Source organism: Narcine bancroftii, chromosome 3 (genome assembly GCF_036971445.1).
Source record: "Narcine bancroftii isolate sNarBan1 chromosome 3, sNarBan1.hap1, whole genome shotgun sequence".
Lineage (NCBI taxonomy): Eukaryota > Metazoa > Chordata > Chondrichthyes > Torpediniformes > Narcinidae > Narcine > Narcine bancroftii.
In genome coordinates this window covers 7,189,766-7,213,584 of record NC_091471.1, presented here as the reverse complement: position 1 = coordinate 7,213,584, position 23,819 = coordinate 7,189,766, and the positions used below count along the sequence as shown (strand labels likewise).

Genomic DNA, 23,819 nt, shown 5'->3' with positions numbered 1-23,819 from the left:
TCTGCGGTCTTCTTCAAAGGAGGTTGCTGCCCGCCAAACTGTGAGGCGCCAAGATGCACGGTTTGACGCGATATCAGCCCACTGGCGGTGGTCAATGTGGCAGGCACCAAGAGATTTCTTTAGGCAGTCCTTGTACCTTTTCTTTGGTGCACCTCTGTCACGGTGGCCAGTGGAGAGCTCGCCATATAACACGATCTTGGGAAGGCGATGGTCCTCCATTCTGGAGACGTGACCCAACAAGCGCAGCTGGATCTTCAGCAGCGTGGACTCGATGCTGTCGACCTCTGCCATCTCGAGTACTTCGACATTAGGGATGAAAGCGCTCCAATGGATGTTGAGGATGGAGCGGAGAAAACGCTGGTGGAAGCGTTCTAGGAGCCGTAGGTGATGCCGGTAGAGGACCCATGATTCGGAGCCGAACAGGAATGTGGGTATGACAACGGCTCTGTATACGCTTATCTTTGTGAGGTTTTTCAGTTGGTTGTTTTTCCAGACTCTTTTGTGTAGTCTTCCAAAGGCGCTATTTGCCTTGGCGAGTCTGTTGTCTATCTCATTGTCGATCCTTGCATCTGATGAAATGGTGCAGCCGAGATAGGTAAACTGGTTGACCGTTTTGAGTTTTGTGTGCCCAATGGAGATGTGGGGGGGCTGGTAGTCATGGTGGGGAGCTGGCTGATGGAGGACTTCAGTTTTCTTCAGGCTGACTTCCAGGCCAAACATTTTGGCAGTTTCCGCAAAGCAGGACGTCAAGCGCTGAAGAGCTGGCTCTGAATGGGCAACTAAAGCGGCATCGTCTGCAAAGAGTAGTTCACGGACAAGTTTCTCTTCTGTCTTGGTGTGAGCTTGCAGGCGCCTCAGATTGAAGAGACTGCCATCCGTGCGGTACCGGATGTAAACAGCGTCTTCATTGTTGAGGTCTTTCATGGCTTGGTTCAGCATCATGCTGAAGAAGATTGAAAAGAGGGTTGGTGCGAGAACACAGCCTTGCTTCACGCCATTGTTAATGGAGAAGGGTTCAGAGAGCTCATTGCTGTATCTGACCCGACCTTGTTGGTTTTCGTGCAGTTGGATAATCATGTTGAGGAACTTTGGGGGACATCCGATGCGCTCTAGTATTTGCCAAAACTCAAAAATATTCTAAAAAGGCGAGAGGTCTTCAAGATTGAGGAATAGATAGGCAGAGAGCCAGCACATTTTCCCTGGGTAAGTAGCAAACAGCAGAAGATATCCGTACAAAGTGAATGGAGAAAAATTTAGGGGAAGTCATCAGGGTAAGACTTTTTTTTACGGAGTTGTGGGTGCCTGGAGTGCACTGCTGTGGGGAGTGGTGGAGGTTGGAACAATAAGGGTATTTAAGAGACTGACAAGCACATGGATAAAATAAAAATAGAGGGTTATGCAGTAGGGAGGGTTTAGGTATTTATAGAGTTGGCACAACACCATGGGCCTATGGGCCTGTATTGTGATGTAATATTCTATGCTCTAGTGTTATACACCAGAATCTATTTCCCAAATAGAATTACTTCCTAATACACAAGTCATACACTTTGTTTTTCAATTTATTGTGTCACATCATTATGCCTCTATTCTGAGGCCATGAACTCAGGATGAACTTTAATACAGTAAAAGTCCTAAAATCTGGATTGCTCAGGGATTGGGTCAGTCTGGAATTATGGATTTTCTGGATTCTCAGGCAGTTTTTTAAAATTCAAATTTAAGGAGGCATAAGGAGATGAACAGGTAAATTTTGATAGTTTATTAACAAATTGTTTTCATACAAAATATAAAGTGCAAAAAAAATGTTTATTTCCATGACTTCTATGTGTCTGTGGTGCTTGCGCACACGCGCACAAAGCCTGGTAAATTTTAAAAGTGAGAGATTTTGAGAGGTCCAGATTCTTGGGTGGTCCCATTTTCTAGTGCCTGGATTTTTGGACTTTGACTGTACAATTTTTTCTAAAATATTTTCAGTGAAGTTTACATCATTCAAAACTGATAAGAACAAAATGTCATGTCACCCACTATCAAATGTTTTTTTCTCAAGCTCAGGAAATTATTTTTTCCTCCATGCATAGAAAATCAATCCTCAGTGGTTCAGGATAAACTTTTCCACACATACTAATATTTAACTGCTTTGTTTGATTAAATTAGCAGCTGTTTTGCATTGCTTCATTGTTCACATTATGGAGGGAATAGATCAGGATGGTCCAAGCACAGAACATACCTTGCACTTGCACTATTGCAGATATAACTTACTCTCAGCTGATAGCAGGAAATGCAGAATATTCACCATTATCAATCATGAACCAAGTCTGGGAATCTCATTAATGATTTTTTCACTATTTCAATAGTTTTCCCAGTAGTAACATGGAAAACATTATTATTGAACGCACTAAATTTCTATTGAATTGTATATTTTCATTAAATCCTTTTAAATGCCAATGGCTCTTCTATACTTAAAGTATGTATACGTAAAATATTAATACCATTTGTGAATTATTTTAAATTCATCTATTAATAGATGCAGGGAAGTCTGGGAAGTTTGATTTCTCTTAACTGTAGCTATTTATAACTCCAATAGCCCTCACTCCACAAACAGTGTGAAGACACTCACCGCAGCACAACATTTAACATCTGATATGTGTTTGCCTTTTCTTTGTTTTAAAGTGGATACTTAAACACTGTGATTAAGAATTGTCAAGCAGAGAGAAGCACACAATGATCTAACCTGCCACAAAAATATTTTGGTACATCCGAGTCTCAAAGAATAAATGCATGATATGTTTAAAAGAATCTACAAGCCACATCATACTCTTTAATCACAAGTTCCAGCCCTCCACCACTTCCCATGCAGAGCAGACAACACGATGCAGATTAGATTCCAGAGAATTCTCAATTTCTCCCTTAAATGAATCCAACCCAATAATAAAAATGCAAGAATGTTTAAATTGCACATGAAGATTCACCAGAGTTTGGTATTTAATTAAATTACCATAAATGGATCCTGATCCACGGAAGTCAAGTTGAGGACATAAAAGGCATTATTTGCTCCCACATAAAAACGGTTACTTGGTTCGTCTATCAAAAAACTGGTTAAAGTTGTCCTATCATCCTTGAAAAAGGTCTTCATTGATGTCAGTTGCTGAAGTTCTGAAATCAAAAGAAATACATTAAGATGGAAAAAAAAGCTGGAATGTGAAACCTTAATAGTATTGTGCAGTTATCTACAAGCTCTTAAGCATTCAGGCTTAAACAAAGGTAATACAAAAGGCCTCTATGCTGTAACAATTTAATGGCAGCCTGAGCAACAAAATTACACTGAGCCTAGGACTGCAATATTATCCCTCTTGGAATTGCTTTGTTATTCATAGTATTGATATGGGCATTGCAGAAAAGGCTTAGGGCTCCTGTTTTTATGAATCATTGCAGTCCAAGAATTAAAGTATTTGGAGAGGAGCTGCAGTGTTCTGATGGGGTACTGATGAATGAATGAATGATATCTTTTTAAATACTAGATACCTATCAGCAGTAGGGCTCAGAGTGCTGCTCTTTTAAGAAACTGTTATCTCGGACTCTTCTGCAAATACTTTTACAGACTGTGGGTATTGCTGGAAAAGTTACCATTTGAAACCAATTCTAAACTGCCCTTGAACCAAACAGATTCAGAGGCCAGCAGAAATCGTCGCAATAGGTCATCCTGAGTAGACAGGGACCAGATAGGCTGCTTCTGTTTTCCTTGGAGAGGAGACGGATGATAAGGTGAGCTGTGATGGAGGTGTACAACATTATGATAGGCATAGATGTTTTCCCCTATTAGATATGTCTGCAACAGAAGGCATTGGTTTAAGTAGAGCAGCAAGTAGTTTAGAGTGGACCTGAGGAAGAGCTTTTTTCTTCCCCCCATACAGAGTGTGGTTCAGTTTGAAAAATGTCGTGGAGGCCAAGACCCTCACACAATTTAACAAGTATCTGAACATTTTATGAACTGCCGAAGCATAGCCGGCTATACTCAGTGCCAGTAAATGGGATTAGTATAGATGAGAAATTGGTTGGCAAAAGGACCCATTTTCTTCTTTAAAAATAGGAAATTTACGTTAACCATTTAGATCAACCAATCCGGTTTTTTAAATACCCGGAGGTTTTACCATCACTGATGCATGTTTGTAATTTCAAAATTCTTTGCCACTTTCTTTCCAGAATAGGGGATAATTTAGGCATCAGAGGGAGAATGTAAAGTATTAGAAATGATAAAAATAGAAAAAGGCGCAATAAGGGGCTCCGTAACTTTTGAACTGAATAGACTGTCAGATCAGAACAGATCTGCCTTGAAATGTCTGACTCAGTTCCTCTTTTGCCTTAGATTGCTGTCATTCTATTTCAAGACTTTCTATTTTAAGTTTTGAGATGATCATTAACTGTTCATTTTCACACAAGTATGAATGTGTTTTAGTCTCAATGAAGCAACCCCTGTCAGTATCTGAAAAGTTGCAAACAAATCTGAACATTACACTATGATCAGCAAAGAATACCAATTCGGAACAGATCAGCGAAGACTGTAGCCCTACAACCGCACTAAAATTAAGGTCTTCAACTGCCACAACCATCTCCTTTGTTCAAGGTGTGAATCCAGGCAATGATTTCTTTAACTTCAATTGTATTAAGACTAATTAATGGTCTTCTAAGTTCAATACCATCTTATTATCAAGGACAACTCACATATTATACTCAATATAGGTTCAACACCTCTAAATATGATTGTGATTGTTGCAAGTCAATCATTTCAATTACAAGACCATAATGATTTCTCCTGATGCTAGCACATTGAGGCAAACATGAAGGAAGGAACATCAAAGCTCCTATTTTGGAAGTTAGAGGAGATTTTCAGGCTGTTGAATATTCTATCAAACATCAACAGGTGCACTGTACAAAGCATTGACTGCATCTAAAGTAATGCCAGACCATGGGCAACCTGATTTATTGAGGTACCTATATGACAAAACCAAGCATTTCATTATCTCTGTACATGTGACAGTAAAGAATTCAATCAAAATCAGGATGGTGATAATAAGAACCATTAAGGGAAAGATGAAGGGCAGATGGAACCAGATAAGGGAGGGGATTCAAGTGAATAAAATGTGAGAGCAATAGCTGGATGGAACTACAAGGGGAAGGGGTTGTATAAGGAAGAGAAAATGGACTTCATTGTAAGAAGCAAAAGGTCAAGATGTAGAGAAGATATTTTCTCATGACAAAATGCAAATTTACAGGTCTGCTATCCATGATAAAAGATCAGGTGAAATTAATTTTCTCTCAGAGACATTGGAACTCACTTTCTAAAGGGTAGAGTGGCAATAGAAGGCCATGTAGACTTGATGTTACAATCCAGTTAGCCTTGATGAAGTAGCAGAGCAGGCTCAAGGGACCAGACAGCCTACCCCTTTGGGTGGTTCACTTGGTTCAATTCTGTCGAAGGTAGACTCCTCTTTGCATCATGGTCCAATCCATGACATTACACCAGTGGTCTTCTCTAACCATTGCCTCTTTCCACATAGACTAGATGGCTGGAGGGTGAAAGTTAAGTTGCTGACTCCAGAGAATATCAAGGAACTAAAGAACTTATGGGAACCAACCAAGAAGAACATCAAGATGTTCTTTATCCTTTAAGGTCCCCAGGAAGCAAGACAACGTCAGAGAGAATTGCACCAACTCCAGTCAAACTTACATCATTACCTCCTTCTATAGTTAAGGATCACTGATGTAAAGGAGAAAATCAGAGAGGTAAAGAGCTGGCAAGCCTCATTCTTCACCTCAGAACCCTCAAGATAAATCTTCCAATCTACAGTTCACTTAGTAGAGCAAGCTTAGACATGCTTGCACTTCTTCCAAAAGGCTCACAGGGAATTTGTGTGCTTTATAGTCTTAAGGAGGAGGGCAGTGCAGTAACATCCTTGCAGAGCAACATACTGATGTTCTGGAGATCCAGTCATGCCAGTCTTTATGATGGAAAGGCTCCCGACAACACAGAACTTCCTGTTCTCTATCACAGCAGTCTTAGATGACAACAAGCAGTAGAGCAAGTCCAACCACTGATCCTGGAAGTGCTGAATGGCTCCGCCCATTCCACTGATATGAATAAAATTGCCAGTAGTGATGGTTTAATGGGCAAATCCCACTCAGCTCTTTGGAACTGAATGAATCTGTTGGAGTGTACAATGTTGCTTCTGGCCTAAAGCATGTTAGAATCCACAACAAAGAGAATCATCACCAGAAGGGGAAGGAGAAAGACATCAGGAACTGGAGACCCATTTTGCTGTTGAATGTAGTTTTAAATAGTGTCCAAGACCATTGCCAACAGGGTCAACTGCTCTGAACAGGTTATCCATCAAGACCAAACTTGTGCTGTGCCTAGCAGGATTTACACAAGAAAGTCAAGTAAAAACACAAATGTGCTGGAGATTCTCCATTCTGCACTGTACCCACTGTACCTGGAAGGAATATCTTTTGAGAGCTGCACAGGGATATTACTGCTTTTGTGCAGCATGAATAAACCAGTGGGTCTTTCAAGTCTGCTTCGCTGTTAACTCTGATCATGGCAGACCATTCAAATTCAGTATGTTCAAATTCCTTGATTGCTCTCTTCCCAAGAACTATATCCAATTCATTCTTGACTATGATCCAACTACTTTTCCACATGTTCACCTATCTTTGGTTAAGAAAATCTACTGGCTTACCCTTATTCTTAAATGATGTCCCCTGGTCCAGTATGTCTTTCCAGCAACTAATCTGCCCACTCCTATTAGAATTTTATGGGGGGGGAGAGGGGAGTCCATTAAATCACCTCTTATTCTGGTAAACTATAGTTAAGAAGTCTAATTTACACACACATTCTCTTCATAAGCCAGTTCTGCCATCCCAGTAATCTGCATGAAGTTCAAGCTTATTATCATATGAACTGGCTTTTCTCCAGTCCACGGTGTATGCATATGCACAGCACATAATAATCACATACTATATATGCATCAACCTAAATGATTTGCTGTTGCTACTGGGCAGTTTTTAAAAAGTGACCAGTTCTCCGAAAAAAAATGTTTATCCGACATAGGCTTGGTCCCGACTTTTTCCGATAATCTGAGTTATACTGTATGTGATGTAAGATATTTCCCAGCCTGACGGTCCTGATTTTGATGGTCCTGAACCTCCTTCCTGGCAGAGCAGCACTGTCAGCGTAGCTGTTAACGCAACATTTTAACAGACACCAGCAATTGAGACCGGGGTTCGAATACTGTAGAGTTTGTACATTCTCTCGGTGTTTGTATTTGTCCTCCAGGTTCTCTGGAATCCTCCAACCCTTCAAAATGTTACAGAGATATAGGTCAATTGGGTGTAATTGAACGGCACAGGCTCATGAGCTGAAAGGGCCTGTGACCATGCTGTACGAGCCCACAGGACCCATAAGCCCAGCAGCAATAGATATTCACCCAGACAACTGGTTACTTAAAAGTTGCTTTTAATTATCGTTAAACATGAAAAAAAAATCGCACTTTAACTTATCACCATTGATTTACTTGACCAAACTTAACCCCCTTCTAATTCTAACCACATGTGTATGTAATGTGTGTCTAAGTTCAGAAAAGTCCTTTGGTTCGCAGTCCAATTTCACTTCTCATTCCTCCAAGTTCATTGGTTGCAGGCAATTCTTAGACTGTGCACAGAATTTAACATTGATTAAGTTCACCAGGCTTTGGTGCTTGAAAGGTAAATGGTTACCGCTCAGGAAGGTTCTTGTTGGTTTTCAGAAGGAGATTTGTTCTTCCAGAACATGCAGAACTGATGTACTTCCATCCGCCACTTCAGTGCCTTGCTGACAAAACTTGCCCCTTCAGGGTTCTCCAAATGATAACCTCTTTCTTTCAGGTCATCACCAAGTTCTTTTTTGTTTCCCTTATTCCAAGTAAAACATTAGACAGCCAGTCCTCTCCTCATGCATGAACCATAAGGGCTTTGAGCAGGCCGTCTTCCAAATGGGGTTTCCACAAGCTTGTCAGCTTGTCCTGTTCCAGTCCCAGCTCTATTGCTAGCTGTAACACTATGGAAGCAATCTCTGTATGTGTGTGTGTGTGTGTCTCTCTCTCTGAGAGAAATCCTGTTTGACTCTCTCTGCTTGCAAAACCACATGACCCTCTTAGAACAATGTTCTCTTCCAGACAATCTGCAGCTCCAACAAGATCTTTCTTGGGCACTCTCCATAGCTCTTGCAAAGATTGTTGGTCCCGACATGTCTCGCATGGGGAAGAACTCCAGTATTTTAAATAATATGTTTTGAAGTATTTGTACGTGACCTACTCCAACAAACCTTTCCCAATTTATCTCCAAAAAACATATCTATATACTCTGTCACAGTCTAAATTTAAAATGTCATCAATAGGGGAAAGAGAGACTCCAGAGAGCTTTTCAACCATTTTGATTATCCTCTCTATTGATTTCCTGTCCAATGCTTTGCAGCTATTATACACCACCAATAAGGACTTTCTTAATTGTGCTCCCGCAGAAAGTTGTAAAAACAGAGATGCTGAAGGAACTCAGCTGGTTTTGCAGTATCCATAGGAGTAAAAGATATATTACTAACATTTTAGGCAGAAGGAAGGGCAAATGGGCGACCTTTATTCTTAAATGTTCCCTAATTTTGTTTTCTCCATGAAGGAAAACATCATCTCTACATCCTCTCTCTCTCTCTCTCTCTCTCTCTCTGTCCCTCTGAGAGTACGTCTCTCTTTGTGTGCTTGAGTGTGCACCCGACTGTCTTTGTGTGCTGTTTATTTCTGTGTCCATCCGTGTCTAGCAACATGCGCCAATGTTTGCAGAAATGCTGTTTCTTCTGGTTCCCTATGTATAGTCAGTTGAGCTTTAACATAAGATGTTCTGAATTATTGATCCCCAAACCACCAAGCAAAAAATGTGTCAAAATCCAAAAAAAGGGATGTCACGTGATGAGGTAGGGATAGGACGAAAAATCTGGCTTCTCCGAGAAAAAGTCAAAGTGGAAAGAAAGTGAAGAGAAAAGTTCGAAAACTCACCTGAACAAATTATATACAATCAAGAAAAAAAAAATTTGATGCCGCCAAAGAAAGATAAAGTAGAAGAAACTAGAGAAGGTGGAAGAAAAACAACTGGAGGAGAAAGAAAGGCCTACCTTAGAGAAGAAGCCGGACGACGAGGGCCTCCCGACTTGCCTCGTGGTGTGCTGCGACGTCCCTGCAACAACAGGGACACCCAGACGAGTTGGAGAGAGGAGTGACCCGACTACGTATGAGCAAGGAGTCACACATGAGCAGTCAGCAACAACAGGAAGCCCTGTCAGAGTGGCTAACTAAGCCATCCAGACAAGTTTACAAGCAGTTCAAAAGGCTGTCTGAGGGAGAAAAACTACCGGAGCTAGAAGAGGGAGAAGGCTCAGAGGAATTGTTGGAAGAAGAAAAAGGGGTAAGAAAGAAAACTAAAGTTATCCGTAAGTTTTAAGACCCAGTTGTTATGATTATGCAAGTGTTAAAGTTAATAAGATGTGATATTAAAAGATCAAAGGCTAAAGTTAATAAAGTATGTGAATTTGTTAAAGATCCTATTCCAGTTCCTTGCCCAACAGCCGTACTAATCTGATAAATAATTTTGTCTTGGAGTTTGCCAAGGTGGAATAATGGAAGAATTCAGCCACTGAAGTTGGAATTCGAAGGCCAAACCCATCGGGACCATTGCCTGAAGAGGGCGCACAAAATCAGTGAACCGGTGCGGACTCGAAAGGCCAACATGGCCTGTTTCCACTCCGTAAATGGTTATATGGTTATATGGTTAAGATGGAAAAAAAACATCAAGAAATGGAAGGAAAAATTCAAAGTATTTGGCAAATCAATTTCTTCAAGAAAAAGTAGATAAAGTGGATGAAGAATCAAAAGTGTTTGCGATGAATAAGCAATTGTCTGAAAAAGTGGATTCATGAGAAAATTTTAGTCGAAGCACTAATGTTAAGATTATTGGCCAGAAAGAAGGAGAGAAAGGAAAAGATATTATTCAATTTTTACAGCATTGGATTCCACAGACCTTTGGGGAAGAACATTTTAAAGGAGATATTGAGATTGAGCGACCCCAGAGCCCTTAGATTAAACCTCAGCCGGATCAAAAGCAGAAGCCCATTTTGGTCAAATTTCTTCGTTACCAAGTAAGGGAAAAAAATTTGGAATTAACAGCCAAACAAGGCTAAAGAAAGAAAAGCTCCATTTGAATTTGGAGGGAACAAGATTTTCTTTTAACCCGATATAAGCTTTGAATTATTGAAGAAGAAAAAAAGGAAGAGTTTCAATCCATTTAAAAATATACTGTGAAAGAAGGGATATACTTTCACTCTACGTTATCCTGCAACTCTGAAATTATTTGTTCAAGGAGGTCCAAGTAGATTCTTTATGAATCTGGAACAGGCTCAAGAATATGCTGAATGATAAATAACTGTTCCCTTGGGAAAGAAAGAATATGCTGAACGCTTGCTGGACATGCATCAAGAATTTTTTTTTTAAATTTATTTATAGTATCTCCATACATTCATTTCAAATTGACTTAGTATAATATTACATAATAGATACTAAATAATTTTCAAATTTTCACCCCCCCCCCCACCTCCCCTAACCCCTTAGGAAACCACCTTGTGGTGGTTAATTCCCAAAAACCCAAATGGGTGTGGTATAAACCACAAGTGGCATATGACTTTCGGGAGCAGAAGTACCACTCACTCCCCCCCCCCCCCCCAGGCAGACAAAATACACGTATAAACCGAAAAATCATCATTTCTTATATCCATAAAACCCCGGTCCATCAATTTAACCAATCTTATTCATAAACTCTTTTTTTTGAAAATCCAAACTTGATATTAAATTTTGCACCCTTTCCACCCTCCCAACACTGAGTTAAACATTGTTTACAATCAATAAAAGTTTTTTTTTAAATTTTTTTTTCAAGTCTTCCTGAATTTCATCCACTGAATTAAAACACCTCTGAACATCCCAGTTCAACACCGAATCTTCCATTCTTCTCAGTCTCAAGTTGAATTTGTAGCTTACTTTCAAAAAAAGTTTTTTTCAAATCTTTTAAAATCTTCTTGAACATAATTCCTTTGGTCTTGATCTTCTAAAGCATCAATGTTATTCATAAGTTCTTTCTTCTGTGTTTCCCAATTTAATACCAAATTTTCCACTTTGTCAATCTTCTCAATGTTAAGTTGAAATTATTGTTTATTTTCAAGAAAAACTTATTCAAAATTTTTAACTCTTCTTGGACATTGCTCCTTCAACTTTAATTTTATAAATCATCAATCTTGTTCATAGTTTCTTTCTACTGAATTTCCAAATTTAATAATAAAGTTTCCGTTTTTTCCAATTTTCTCAATATTAAACTGATCTTGTTGTTTAGTTTAAATAAAACCTTTTCAAAACTATTAAAATCTGTTTGCAATGTATGCATACTCACAGATAATAAATTCACTCTTCCAATATTCCATCCAAAAAAAAATCACTGATAAACCTTATTGCAGGTCAAGGAGTTCCATATATATGTTTATCTTCAGAAAATATTTCAAATATTTCAAATCAACATTCGTCGCCATCTTTCAAAAAGGAGTCCGAAATCAACTTTAATAAGTTCTGTTCTTGAGAAAATTCCAGCACCAACTCCGGCTCTGTCTGGGCAAATAGGCCAAATTTCTTCCAAAGACAAAGAATGTAATTTTGTTCTGTATTTATAGATAATAAATTCATCCTTCCGATATTCCATCCAAAAAAAATCACTAATAAACTTTAATGTTATCTAGATTTTTAAAACTCACGGTCAACCAATGCCAATTACTGCAATTTATCTTCATAAAACATTTCAAATCAATATTCATCACCATCTTTCAGAGGGGTGTCCAAGGCCAGCTTATCCGACAGTCCAATTAATGAGCTCCGTTCTTAAGAAAATTCCAGCCTTGACTCCGTGGTTCTGTCTGGGCAAGTAGGCCGAGTTTCTTCCAAAGTCGGAGAGTGTAGTTTTGTTCTGTATTTGAACTCTATTTTCCTTAATCTTTGTTGCCATTTTAAACATCTTTCAGAGGGGTGTCCAAGGCCAGCTTATCCGACAGTCCAACTAATGAGCTCCGTTCTTAAGAAAATTCCAGCCTTGACTCCGTGGTTCTGTCTGGGCAAGTAGGCCGAGTTTCTTCCAAAGTCGGAGAGTGTAGTTTTGTTCTGTATTTGAACTCTATTTTCCTTAATTTTTGTTGCCATTTTAAACTAAAAACAATTGATAAACAAAACAAAGACTTTTAACAGAAAATAAATATTCTTAAAACGGGTATTTATATAACTGCCTGGGGGAGACCGGGAATGCACGTCCACTCCCTATGCCATCTTGCCACGCCCCCCCGACATGCATCAAGAATTGACCCAAGAAGGGAACACTTGAAGACGGAAAGCTATATTACTGCGGTGAATCTAATCTGGAAGCAGTTTAAAATGTTGCAGAGATGAGTTTAATGTACTCAGAGGATCTGGAGATATGCTGATTGGTTCCTACTGAACCAGGGACATTATTTTGCGACTTTGTTTGCATCGAAAAATTGAGGGTGGTAGCATTGTCAGGAGGTTTCATGACAATGCCCAAGGGGGGTTCTTTTCTGTATTTCTCTTTCTTTCTTTTAAGTTTCCAATCAAGGACTATCTTTATTACTGGATTTAATGATTTTTTAAAAAAATTTAAAAGGTTGGTGAAGAGTCAGGGACTGATGAAGGGGAAATTATGAAAAGGAGAAAAGTGTAAGAATTTTTTTAATTTCCACAATGAATAAAGGATTAAGTTTTATGTTTCAATGTAAATGGGCTACAAAACCCTACAAAGAGAAAGAGTTTTGACATATACTTTAAAAAAATAAAATTAGATATTGATTTTCTACAAGAAGCACATTTAAGTAAAAAGGAGCATCAAAAATTAAAAAGGGACTGGGTTGGAACAGTAGCAGCATCACATTTTAATACAAAAGATAGAGGAGCAGTAATTTTGATTAATAAAATTCTTCCAATTAAAATACAAAATACAGTTTCAGACCCATTTGGTAGGTTTGTATTAATGCACTCCATCCTCAACATTCATTGGAGCGACTTCATCCCTAACATCAAAGTACTCGAGATGGCAGAGGCCGACAGCATCGAATCCACGCTGCTGAAGATCCAACTGCACTGGGTAGGTCACGTCTCCAGAATGGAGGACCATCGCCTTCCCTAGATCGTGTTATATGGCGAGCTCTCCACTGGCCACCGTGACAGAGGTGCACCAAAGAAGAGGTACAAGGACTGCCTAAAGATATCTCTTGGTGCCTGCCACATTGACCTCCGCCAGTGGGCTGATATTGCCTCAAACCGTACATCTTAGCACCTCACAGTTCGGCGGGCAGCAACCTCCTTTGAAGAAGACCGCAGAGCCCACCTCACTGACAAAAGACAAAGGAGGAAAAACCCAACACCCAACCCCAACCAACCAATTTTCCCTTGCAACCGCTGCAACCGTGTCTGCCTGTCCCGCATTGGACTTGTCAGCCACAAACGAGCCTGCAGCTGACGTGGACATTACCCCTCCATAAATCTTCGTCCGCGAAGCCAAGCCAAAGAAAAAGAATTAATGCACTTTTTTTAAATATGGGAGAAGCCTATGAAAATATTTTAGTAGGTGGAGATTTTAATTTTTGTCTAACCCTAACCCTTATTGGATAGATCTACAAAAGGTGTGCTGAAATCCAAGGCAGCAAAAATAACTGTCATTAATACAGAACCTGAATTTGGTTGTATTTGGAGAAGGACATATCCTAGAGAAAGGGACTATTCATTTTATTCTAATAGACATGGCTCATATTCTAGAATTGATATATCTCTATCGTCAGCAAGACTTCACAGTAGGGTACACCAGGTTCAATACAAGGCTACAAATATCAGATCATTCTCCTTTATTTTTAACATTATATTTAGAAGACAAGCAGGATATGAGTTTTTGATGGAGGTTTAATAGCATGTTTTTGAAAAAGAAAGATTTTTGTCAGTTTATTAGGATTCAGAAAAAGCAATTCTTGGATATTAATGCCAATTCAATGGATTTTAGTGGCAGCTACACTGCTAGTGAAAGAACACACTACCAGAAGGGTTGAGCTCAGTGAGCAGAACTGATTTATTGCAGGCTGCTGGCCTGGACATACTCCCAGCCCGGACCTGGCTGAGAACCACGCTGGGGGGCACTGACGTCACCCGGGCGTCACGTGGTCCCCCAGTGCGGGCTTCTGAGCCCTGTGCTGAGAAGAAGGGAACCCCCGACAGCGTCATTTTGGCCAGCTGCCCCGCCGCGTGGATTACAAGCGGGGCAAGTTCACCTTCCTAGTGTTGTGCTGCCACAGTATAATAAATTTGTTCTATGGGATTCAATGAAGATGTATATACGTGGATCGAATAAGTTTTTCTTCTAAAGTTAAAAAGGAATACATGTCTTAAATCAATAATTTAGAGGGAAAAATATTAAATCTAGAAAAGGAATTACAAAAACAATTGTTAGAAGAAAAAAGAAGAATCCTTTTGAATAAAAAGTTGCAGTACAACACATTACAATCTTAAAAAATGGAAAAAAATGATTATGAGAACTAAACAAGAGATATTATGAATTAGGGGAACGAGCACAAAGTCTTAGCATGGCAATTGAAAACAGCAAGAATCAAATGTTATGGTTACAGCTAGAGATGGGACATATCACATATCCTATAAACCTCAGGATATAAATAATTGTTTTAAGCAATTATATAAATCAGAGTCTTAAGCAGGATGAGAATAAAATTGATTGATTTTTATCAAATAAATTTGCCTAAATTAAGTATAGAACAGAAAATATTAATGAACCTCTTTTATAGTTGAAGAGGATGGAAGAGTTATAGCTTCTTTACAAAACAATAAATTTCCTGGTGAAGATGGATTTACATCAGAATTTTATAAAGAATTTAAAGATATACAGATTCCTCTATTTATGAAAGTTTTAATACAACTGGAAGAAACTGGAAACCTACACAATTCTTTTAAGATGGCAATTATAATGATAATTCCAAAAAAAAAGGAAAAGCTCCATTAATGCCATTGTCTTATAGACTGATATATAAACATATAACCACTTACAGCACAGAACAGGCCAGTTTGGCCCTACTAGTCCATGCCGTAGCAAATCCCCACCCTCCTAGTCCCACTGACCAGCACCCGGTCCATACCCCTCTAGTCCCCTCCTATCCATGTAACAATCCAGTCTTTCCTTAAATGTAACCAATGATCCTGCCTCGACCACGTCTGCCGGAAGCTCATTCCACATCCCCACCACCCTCTGCGTAAAGAAATTTCCCCTCATGTTCCCCTTATAATTTTCCCCCTTCAATCTTAAACCATGTCCTCTAGTTTGAATCTCCCCCTTTCTTAATTGAAAAAGCCTATCCACATTTACTCTGTCCCTTTTAAAATCTTAAACACCTCTATCAAGTCCCCTCTCAATCTTCTACGCTCCAGAGAAAAACGCCCCAGTCTGCACAACCTTTCCCTGTAACTCAGACCCTGAAATCCTTTCAACATTCTCGTGAACCTTCTCTGCACTCTATCTTTATTGAATGTGGATTACAAGATAGTGGCTAAATTATTGGCAAGTAGGCTAGAAATTTTCTTTAATCAAAATTAATTAACAAGAACCAAACAGGATTTATTAAAAAAGAAAATCGGCGGCAATGTAATTACGTTGATTAGTTTAATTCATCAAGCTCAAAAGAAAGAAAACCTAAGTGCATAAAATTTTATGAAGGGTATGGATAGGATAGATGTAGGAAGGTTTTTTGAGCTGGCCGGGGAAACTAAAACGAGAGGACACAATTTCAAGATTCGGGGGAGTAGATTTAGGACAGAGATGAGGAAAAATAGTTTTTCCCAGAGAGTAGTGAATGTTTGGAATTCTCTAACCAGGGAAGTGGTTGAGGCTGCCTCATTAAACATATTTAAAATTCGGTTAGATAAATTTTTACATGATAGAGGAATTAGGGGATATGGGGAGAAGGCAGGTAGGTGGAGTTAGGTCATAAATTAGATCAGCCATGATCGTATTGAATGGCGGAACAGGCTCGATGGACCATTTTTGGCCTACTCCTGTTCCTACTTCCTATGTTCCTATGTAAGGCATTTGATAGAGTAGAATGGGATTTTCTTTTTAAGATACCTGCTAAATTTGATTTAGGACAAACATTTATAAATTGGATAAAAGCATTATATATTGAACCAAGAGCAAGAGTAGTGACAAATGGTCAAATGTCTGATTATAATAAACTAACAAGATCAACAAGACAATGTTGTCCATTATCGACAGCTCTTTTTGTATTAGTAATTAAACCATTAGCTGAATTAATTAGAACAGATTTTGATATTAAGGGCATTGAAAAAATAGGGGCCAAGGAGCTTGAAATTAGCTTATTTGCAGATGATGTAATTATTTATTTGACAGATAAACTACATATGCAATTAGAACAATATGGAGCAGTCTCAGGATATAGTTAATTGGGACAAAAGTGAAATAGTGCCACTGACATTTGGTGACTTTTCCCAATGTAGGCAAAATACAAGATTTAAATGGCCTGAAATGGAATAAAATATTTGAGAATTAGAATTGATAACAGTTAAAGAATCTTTTTAAAAATTAATTATGGACCATTGTTCATGAAAATTGGAAAATATTTTTAAAAATGGGTTGAAAAAGCCAATAATTGGCCGAGTAAATTGTATTAAAATGATTATTTTCCCAAGGGTATTTATTTGAATCTTTGCCCATTGATATTCCTAAAAAGTTTTTTTAAGGATCTAAATAAAATTACAAGGAAATTCTTGTGGAAAGGCAAGATATCGAGGATTTCAATGGAAAAATTAACTTCGAGATTTGAATCTGGAGGTCTACCACTTCCAAATTTTGAGTATTATTATAAAGCGGCCCAACTAAAATTTATTTCTTTTTTTTGAGGAAGGAGAAAAAATGGCTTGAGTTAACAGAAATGAATAAAATAGGTGAAAAAGAATCTGAAGAATTCCTATATAAATGGAATGAGATGATTAACTGGAGAAACAGATACACCAATATTAAAACATTTGGTTAGAATGTTGATGGGAGTTAAGCACTATGGATTAGTGAAGATGCCGCTGGTACAAAATAAATTGATCCTGTTTAAGCTGAATAATGTAAATTTTATTAACTGGTCAAAAAAAGGAATAAAATTCATTAAAAACTGTTATCAAGGAAGATATTTAATGACATTTGATCAATTGAAAGCTAAATATGGAATTGTAGCAACTACGCTGGTAGAGCAACTAAATAAACACACCACACAAAGTTAGTCAGTCAAAGACTATTTGAGTTTCCCATCCTTATATCCCTCCTGTCCCAGACTCCACAGGACGGGTGGAGGTGACATCACTATGTGTTTTCCGCCAATCTGTGGGGCTGGCGTGTTTAAAGTAAACACGGTTGGAGCCCTGCGCCCGCTAGAAAGAGGCATAGCAAACCAGCGTGCTGCCTCTCAGTGTTGCTGCGGTCCATTGTCCAGGTGAGTGTATAGCAGCCCAGCCCGCAACTCTACACATCCACTGGGAAGCCATACCGGTGACGGTTCGCGATACCATGATATGCGTCCACTTGGCCTGCTACACAGCCACTACAGAATACAAAATAATACAATATTTGGATATTATCAATTAAAGGCTTTACTTACAAGAAAGATTAACTACATCCTATTTGCTATTAGAAAAAGATGAAATAGAAACGATAATATCAAATACAAATACAAAAAAAGTTTGTATCAGTTCTGTATTTATTACTTTTGAGGGGAGTAAAGAAGAAAGATCTTCATAAATCTAAACAAAGGTGGGAAATAGACCTGGGTATAGATACAAATGATAGAAATTGGACACAAATTTGTTATGATAGTATGAAAAATATAATAAATGTAGATATAGAATGGTACAGTACAATTTCAAACATCAGTTATGCATTAGACCACAAAAGCTTTATAGATTGAAGTCAGATATTTTGGATATGTGTTTTTGATGCAAACAGGATATAGGCACTTTTTGTTTTACACTCTACATGGACATGCCCAAATTGAACTCCTTTTGGACTAATTTAATAGATTTCTTCAACAGGTAATAGGTGTTAAGCTTCTGAGAAACCCTACGCTGTTTCTTTTGGGGAAATATCAAGGATTAGTCCAGATTTAAAATTAAATTGGTTTCAAAAAGAATTTTTAAAGATTGCACTGGCAGTTGCCAGGAAATGCATAGCAGTTTCATGGAAATTGGACATGGATTTGGTATTCGATAGATGGCATAGAGAAATGCAAAGTTGTATACCTTTGGAAAAGATTACATATAATTTAAAGAACAAATATGACAATTTTTAAAATTGATGTTGTAACTTTATAAGTAACTTAAAGTATGTTAAATAGTAGAATTTGGTATGAACTTTGTCACTCCCCGGCCTCACCTCACTTCAATTCACTTCATTTCATTTTATTTTATTAGATGTTAATTTACATATATATTTAGTTTTTAAATTGAGTGTTTATATATTACACAGTAGTGTTTCATTTTACTATATACTTTGTGTTTAAAAGCTATAACTGTAGTTGTACGTATTAGAATAATTAGGTCATAATTTATTAATTAGTTAATATCCAGTATTGCTAAAAAATTAGTCTATCCTTTTTTTCTCTGCTTTTCTTTCCTTTTTTCATTTATTTTCTTTGTTTCTTCTTTGGGATTTTTCTGCGTGGGAGGGAGAGAAAGCAATTGAAAAAAAGCATGTATTGATTTTGATTTATAAAATTTTCTAGTTTTATATGTAATTTTGTTACATGTACCTGAGCTTCTACTGGCGAATCCACAGAAAATTCAGAACTACAAGCCTCGGCAGAACTATTGCTTCATGTTGCAAAAATGATTCACTGGTAGGAACTTGCCTGAAGATTACCAAAACCAGACTGACTGGAATGTTCTCCACTGAATCCCATTTGCCATAAAAACATATTTCAAATTTTAAAAAAAAGGTTTGTGAAGATGCAGAACATTATAGAAATCTAATAAACAAGGAAATAATCACATCTTAACAGAAACCCAAACATCTCAAAATCCAACTGCAGTTGGATCTGTGTGGGACTGACTGTCTTCAGTTGCATGCAATTTAAAGTTCCTTTAGATTGGAACCTTAGAGCGAAAATCAGCTCATTTAACTCTATTCAAATAAGGGAGTGAGAGAGGAAACAGGAAATTGCATGTTTGTTAATGAATTTTTAGAAACTGTTACAGATTTCTACAGCACAAAGACAGACCCTTTGGCCCAAATATCCATGCTGACAATATTAGTCCCCTCGGCCTACAATCAGTCCATATCCCTCTACACCAGTAGCTTTCAAACTTTTTCTTTCCACTCACATCACACCTTAAGTAATCCCTATGCCATCGGTGCTCTGTGATTAGTAAGGGATTGCTTAAAGTGGGATGTGAGTTGGAAGGGAAGGTTGAGAATCACTCCTGTAAGCCCAATTGTGACTGAAATATTTTGCTTGAGAAAAATTGTCACTGGCCCATTTCCTTTGGAGTTACGAAACCGGGCACGTAATGAGTCAATTAGATACGATTAAAACAGTGGTTTTCAAACTTTTATTTCCACCCACATCCCACCTTTAAGTAATCCCTTACTAATCACAGAGTACCGATGGCATAAGGATTACTTAAGGTGGGATGTGAGTGGAAAGAAAAAGTTTGAAAACCACTGATCTACACCTTTCCATTCCATGTGCCTAGCTAATTGTGTCTTTTGAATGTCACAATTGTCCCCAGTTCTACCACTTCCTCTGGCTGCTAATTCCATATACAGACCATGCTCTGTGTAATGTCGTTCCTCAGGTCCCTATTAAATCTTTCTCCTCTCACCCCAAATCAGAATTTATTATCATGAACTTGTCACAAAGATGTTTTGCAGCAGCTTCACAGGGGCAAACATTTAAATATATTTCTTTGCAAATAAATAATAAAAAAAAGTGCATGAACAAGTCAAAGGAAGGCAATGTCTTTGGTTCATTGTTCATTCAGGAATCAGATGGCCAAGAGGAATAAGAGGTCCTTGTGCCACAGTGCTTGTCTTCAGGCTCCTGTACCTTTTTCCCCGATGGTAGTGTGGGTCTTTGAGCATGGAGGCTGCTTTCTTTAGACACCATCTCTTGTAGATGTTCTCAATGGCTGGTACCCATGATAACAACCTTCTGGAGCTTTTCTTGTCCTGAGCGTAGGACATGATGCAATCAGCCAGAAGGCTCTCCACAATACACCTGTTGAATTTTTCAAGAGATACTGAATCTCCTCAAAACTCCCAGCAAAGTATAGTTGCTGGCGAGCCTCCTGAGACAGGAGCTGATCTACTCCACAATGTGTCTACCATTACGGTAGACATAAGTGCCACTGGGCAATAATCATGGAGGTAGGTTTCCTTACTCTTCTTGGGCACTGGGCATAATGGAGGTCATTTTGAACCACATCGGGACCTCTGACTGTTGTATCAAGAGGTAGAAAATGTCAACAAAAACTTGAGCCAGTTGGTTCATACGCATTTTTAGGATGCAGCAAGGCGCATCATCTGGCTAGATACTTTTGAGGATTTGGCCTTCTGAAAATTCTGTTAATGCCAACTTCAGAAACTGGGAGCACAGCATCAGGAGGGACTGAGGGGGCACACATGGGATATTTAGAGATGGCCCTGAGCTTGTCTTTAACTAATTTATTGAAATTAATAACACTACAGTACTTGTGTTTTGCCTTATTGGATGTAATGGTGTATAAACCCCTGTCAGATCTGTCGAGCATCCATCCAAGACTCAACTTTGGTCTGGAATTGTCTTTTTGCATTGGTCTTCTGGTAGCTGGTCTTTCTGAATATTTCTGAATGCCACAGATCTGGTCTTCAACAGTTTGCAGATCACTTGATTCATCTTTTGCTTCTTTTTTAGACATACAGCACAGTAACAGACCCTTTTGGCCCACAAGACCGTGATGTACAATTACACAAAATTGACCTACAACTGCCCTACATTTTTGAAGGGTGGAAGGACACAGGAGCACTTGGAGGAAAGCCACACAGATACAGAGTTAACGTACAAACTCCTTACAGACAGCACCATATTTGAACCTTGGATGTTGGTACTGTAATAGTGCTGTGCTAGCCATGCCACCCTCAAAATAAACTTAGCAGGAGCGCATCCACATACTTTCTACTAAAGTCAGTAGCCACTTTAACACATAGATTCAGATCCGTCACTGAGTCCTTGAACATAGTCCAGTCCATTGACTCCACTGTTCCAATTTTTGAAATTTTTTCAGCTCATAAGCCTACAACTCCCAGTATGTTTCGCACAGTGGGAGGAAACTTGAGCCCCCGAGGAAAACCCATGCAAACACAGGGAGAACGTACCAACTTCTTACAGACAACACAGGATTCAAACCCCAGTCCCAACTGCTGTAATGACTACGCCAACCATGTCACCCTCTCTGAAGTCTTCACTAGTGGATCTGTGATCTTCAGTTTCTGTCTGTATGCAGAAAGGAGGAACACAGCCAGGAGGTCCAAATTTCCAAATTACAGATGACATTTGCAAAGCAGTGGTCGAGTGCGTTTGATCTCATTGTAATAGAGTACAAATAATGTCTTTATGCTACTTAATCAATCATATGGAGAGCCAAGCATGGCAACTTGTTCACCGGTAAGCAAGAATGACAGGTGTTGCCTTGTTCCACTGCTAAATCTGCAAAGAAAACTGAAGTCATGACGTGTCATTACTGCTTTTCTGTGTCATAGTGGTTCAACAAATTTTGAGTCACTTTCTACATCTTCCTCCTGAGATCAGCACTGAAAATGTGTATATGGTAATCTACTGCCAGATATTTCAGATGTCTTGTTTAAGAAGCCTCAGAAAGACCAGGTATTAGCCATTAATGAATCTTGTGTGCAAGATTCATGAAAATGGTGATTATGTTTTAATGAAAGTGTTGGTGATTAATTGAATTTCCTTATCAAGCAAGAGAACATGCAGCAACTCTGGCAGAGCGTGCACATTATCTCAGAGTGCAAAGCAAAGCCAACAAGCAATACTCCCTGATGACTTAAACATGTTCTTTGCTACGTTTGAAGGGAGGTAATGGTCCTAGTGGCTCTTGTTTAAATTACCCCTATAAACGCAAGGGGAGTAACTCACTAGTTTGACACACAGCCTTTCTTCTTTGCCCTCCAAATTGTTCTTCACCTCATACATTTATTCAATTCAAAGGGATGATCATTTAATTTCCAGAGATTTTTTAAAAAATGTAATGATGGGTCACAAAGGAACTCTGCTTGATTTTAGAGTTAAACAGGAACATGTGTAGATGTTGCTATTGTAATGCTATACAAAAATTGTGCTGGAGAAACTTCAGCAGGTCACAAAGCATCTATAGAAAATAAAGGGGTGTGGAAGTCCACATCATTGACCACAGGCAAACCGGCTCCACGTGTTACAGTCGCAGCAACGGAGCAGCTGCGTAAAGATGGCGCCGTCGGGAGTGTCTTTTCCGCTGGCCAGGGCGGGTCTGCAGGCATGTAGGGCAACTTCATGATGTCATGTCCAGTGTGAGGGCGAGACCTGCTGGCGGCCTTATAACTTCATGATGTCATGTCCAGTGCGAGGGCGAGACCTGCTGGCGGCCTTATAACTTCATGATGTCATGTCCAGTGTGAGGGCGAGACCTGCTGGCGGCCTTATAACTTCATGATGTCATGTCCAGTGTGAGGGCGAGACCTGCTGGCGGCCTTATAATTTCATGATGTCATGTCCAGTGTGAGGGCGAGACCTGCTGGCGGCCTTATAACTTCATGATGTCATGTCCAGTGTGAGGGCGAGACCTGCTGGCGGCCTTATAACTTCATGATGTCATGTCCAGTGTGAGGGCAGGACCTGCTGGCGGCCTTATAACTTCATGATGTCATGTCCAGTGTGAGGGCGAGACCTGCTGGCGGCCTTATAACTTCATGATGTCATGTCCAGTGTGAGGGCGAGACCTGCTGGCGGCCTTATAACTTCATGATGTCATGTCCAGTGTGAGGGCGAGACCTGCTGGCGGCCTTATAACTTCATGATGTCATGTCCAGTGTGAGGGCGAGACCTGCTGGCGGCCTTATAACTTCATGATGTCATGTCCAGTGTGAGGGCGAGACCTGCTGGCGGCCTTATAACTTCATGATGTCATGTCCAGTGTGAGGGCAGGACCTGCTGGCGGCCTTATAACTTCATGATGTCATGTCCAGTGTGAGGGCGAGACCTGCTGGCGGCCTTATAACTTCATGATGTCATGTCCAGTGTGAGGGCGAGACCTGCTGGCGGCCTTATAACTTCATGATGTCATGTCCAGTGTGAGGGCAAGACCTGCTGGCGGCCTTATAAGGCACAGCGCGGGAAGTTTCAATAAACAACTGGAGTGCAAACAAACTCTCAGACTGCTGGTCTCATTCTTATCAACTCTATTTGGCTACCGCTACAGGGGAACCAATGTTTTGGGCCTGAACCCTTTGTCAAGATATGAGGAAAAAAAGTGGGAGAAGAGAGGATAGTGGAAGGGGCAGGGGGAGGAGTACAGACTAACAGATACAAGGATGGATAGGAGGGTAGGAGAATAAGAAAAGAGACT

At 39.3% G+C, this 23,819-nt stretch overlaps 1 protein-coding gene across 3 annotated transcripts in view; it reads right to left on the bottom strand.

Annotated features, from left to right (window-relative positions):
- sema4f (sema domain, immunoglobulin domain (Ig), transmembrane domain (TM) and short cytoplasmic domain, (semaphorin) 4F) overlaps nucleotides 1-23,819 on the bottom strand; it is a 245,386-nt gene that overhangs the window by 109,777 nt on the left and 111,790 nt on the right. For all 3 annotated transcript variants that reach the window (XM_069923461.1, XM_069923464.1, XM_069923462.1), the window contains one exon: nucleotides 2,993-3,150. In XM_069923461.1, coding sequence (XP_069779562.1) covers nucleotides 2,993-3,150 — 158 coding nt within the window. The remainder of the gene's footprint in view (nucleotides 1-2,992; nucleotides 3,151-23,819) is intronic.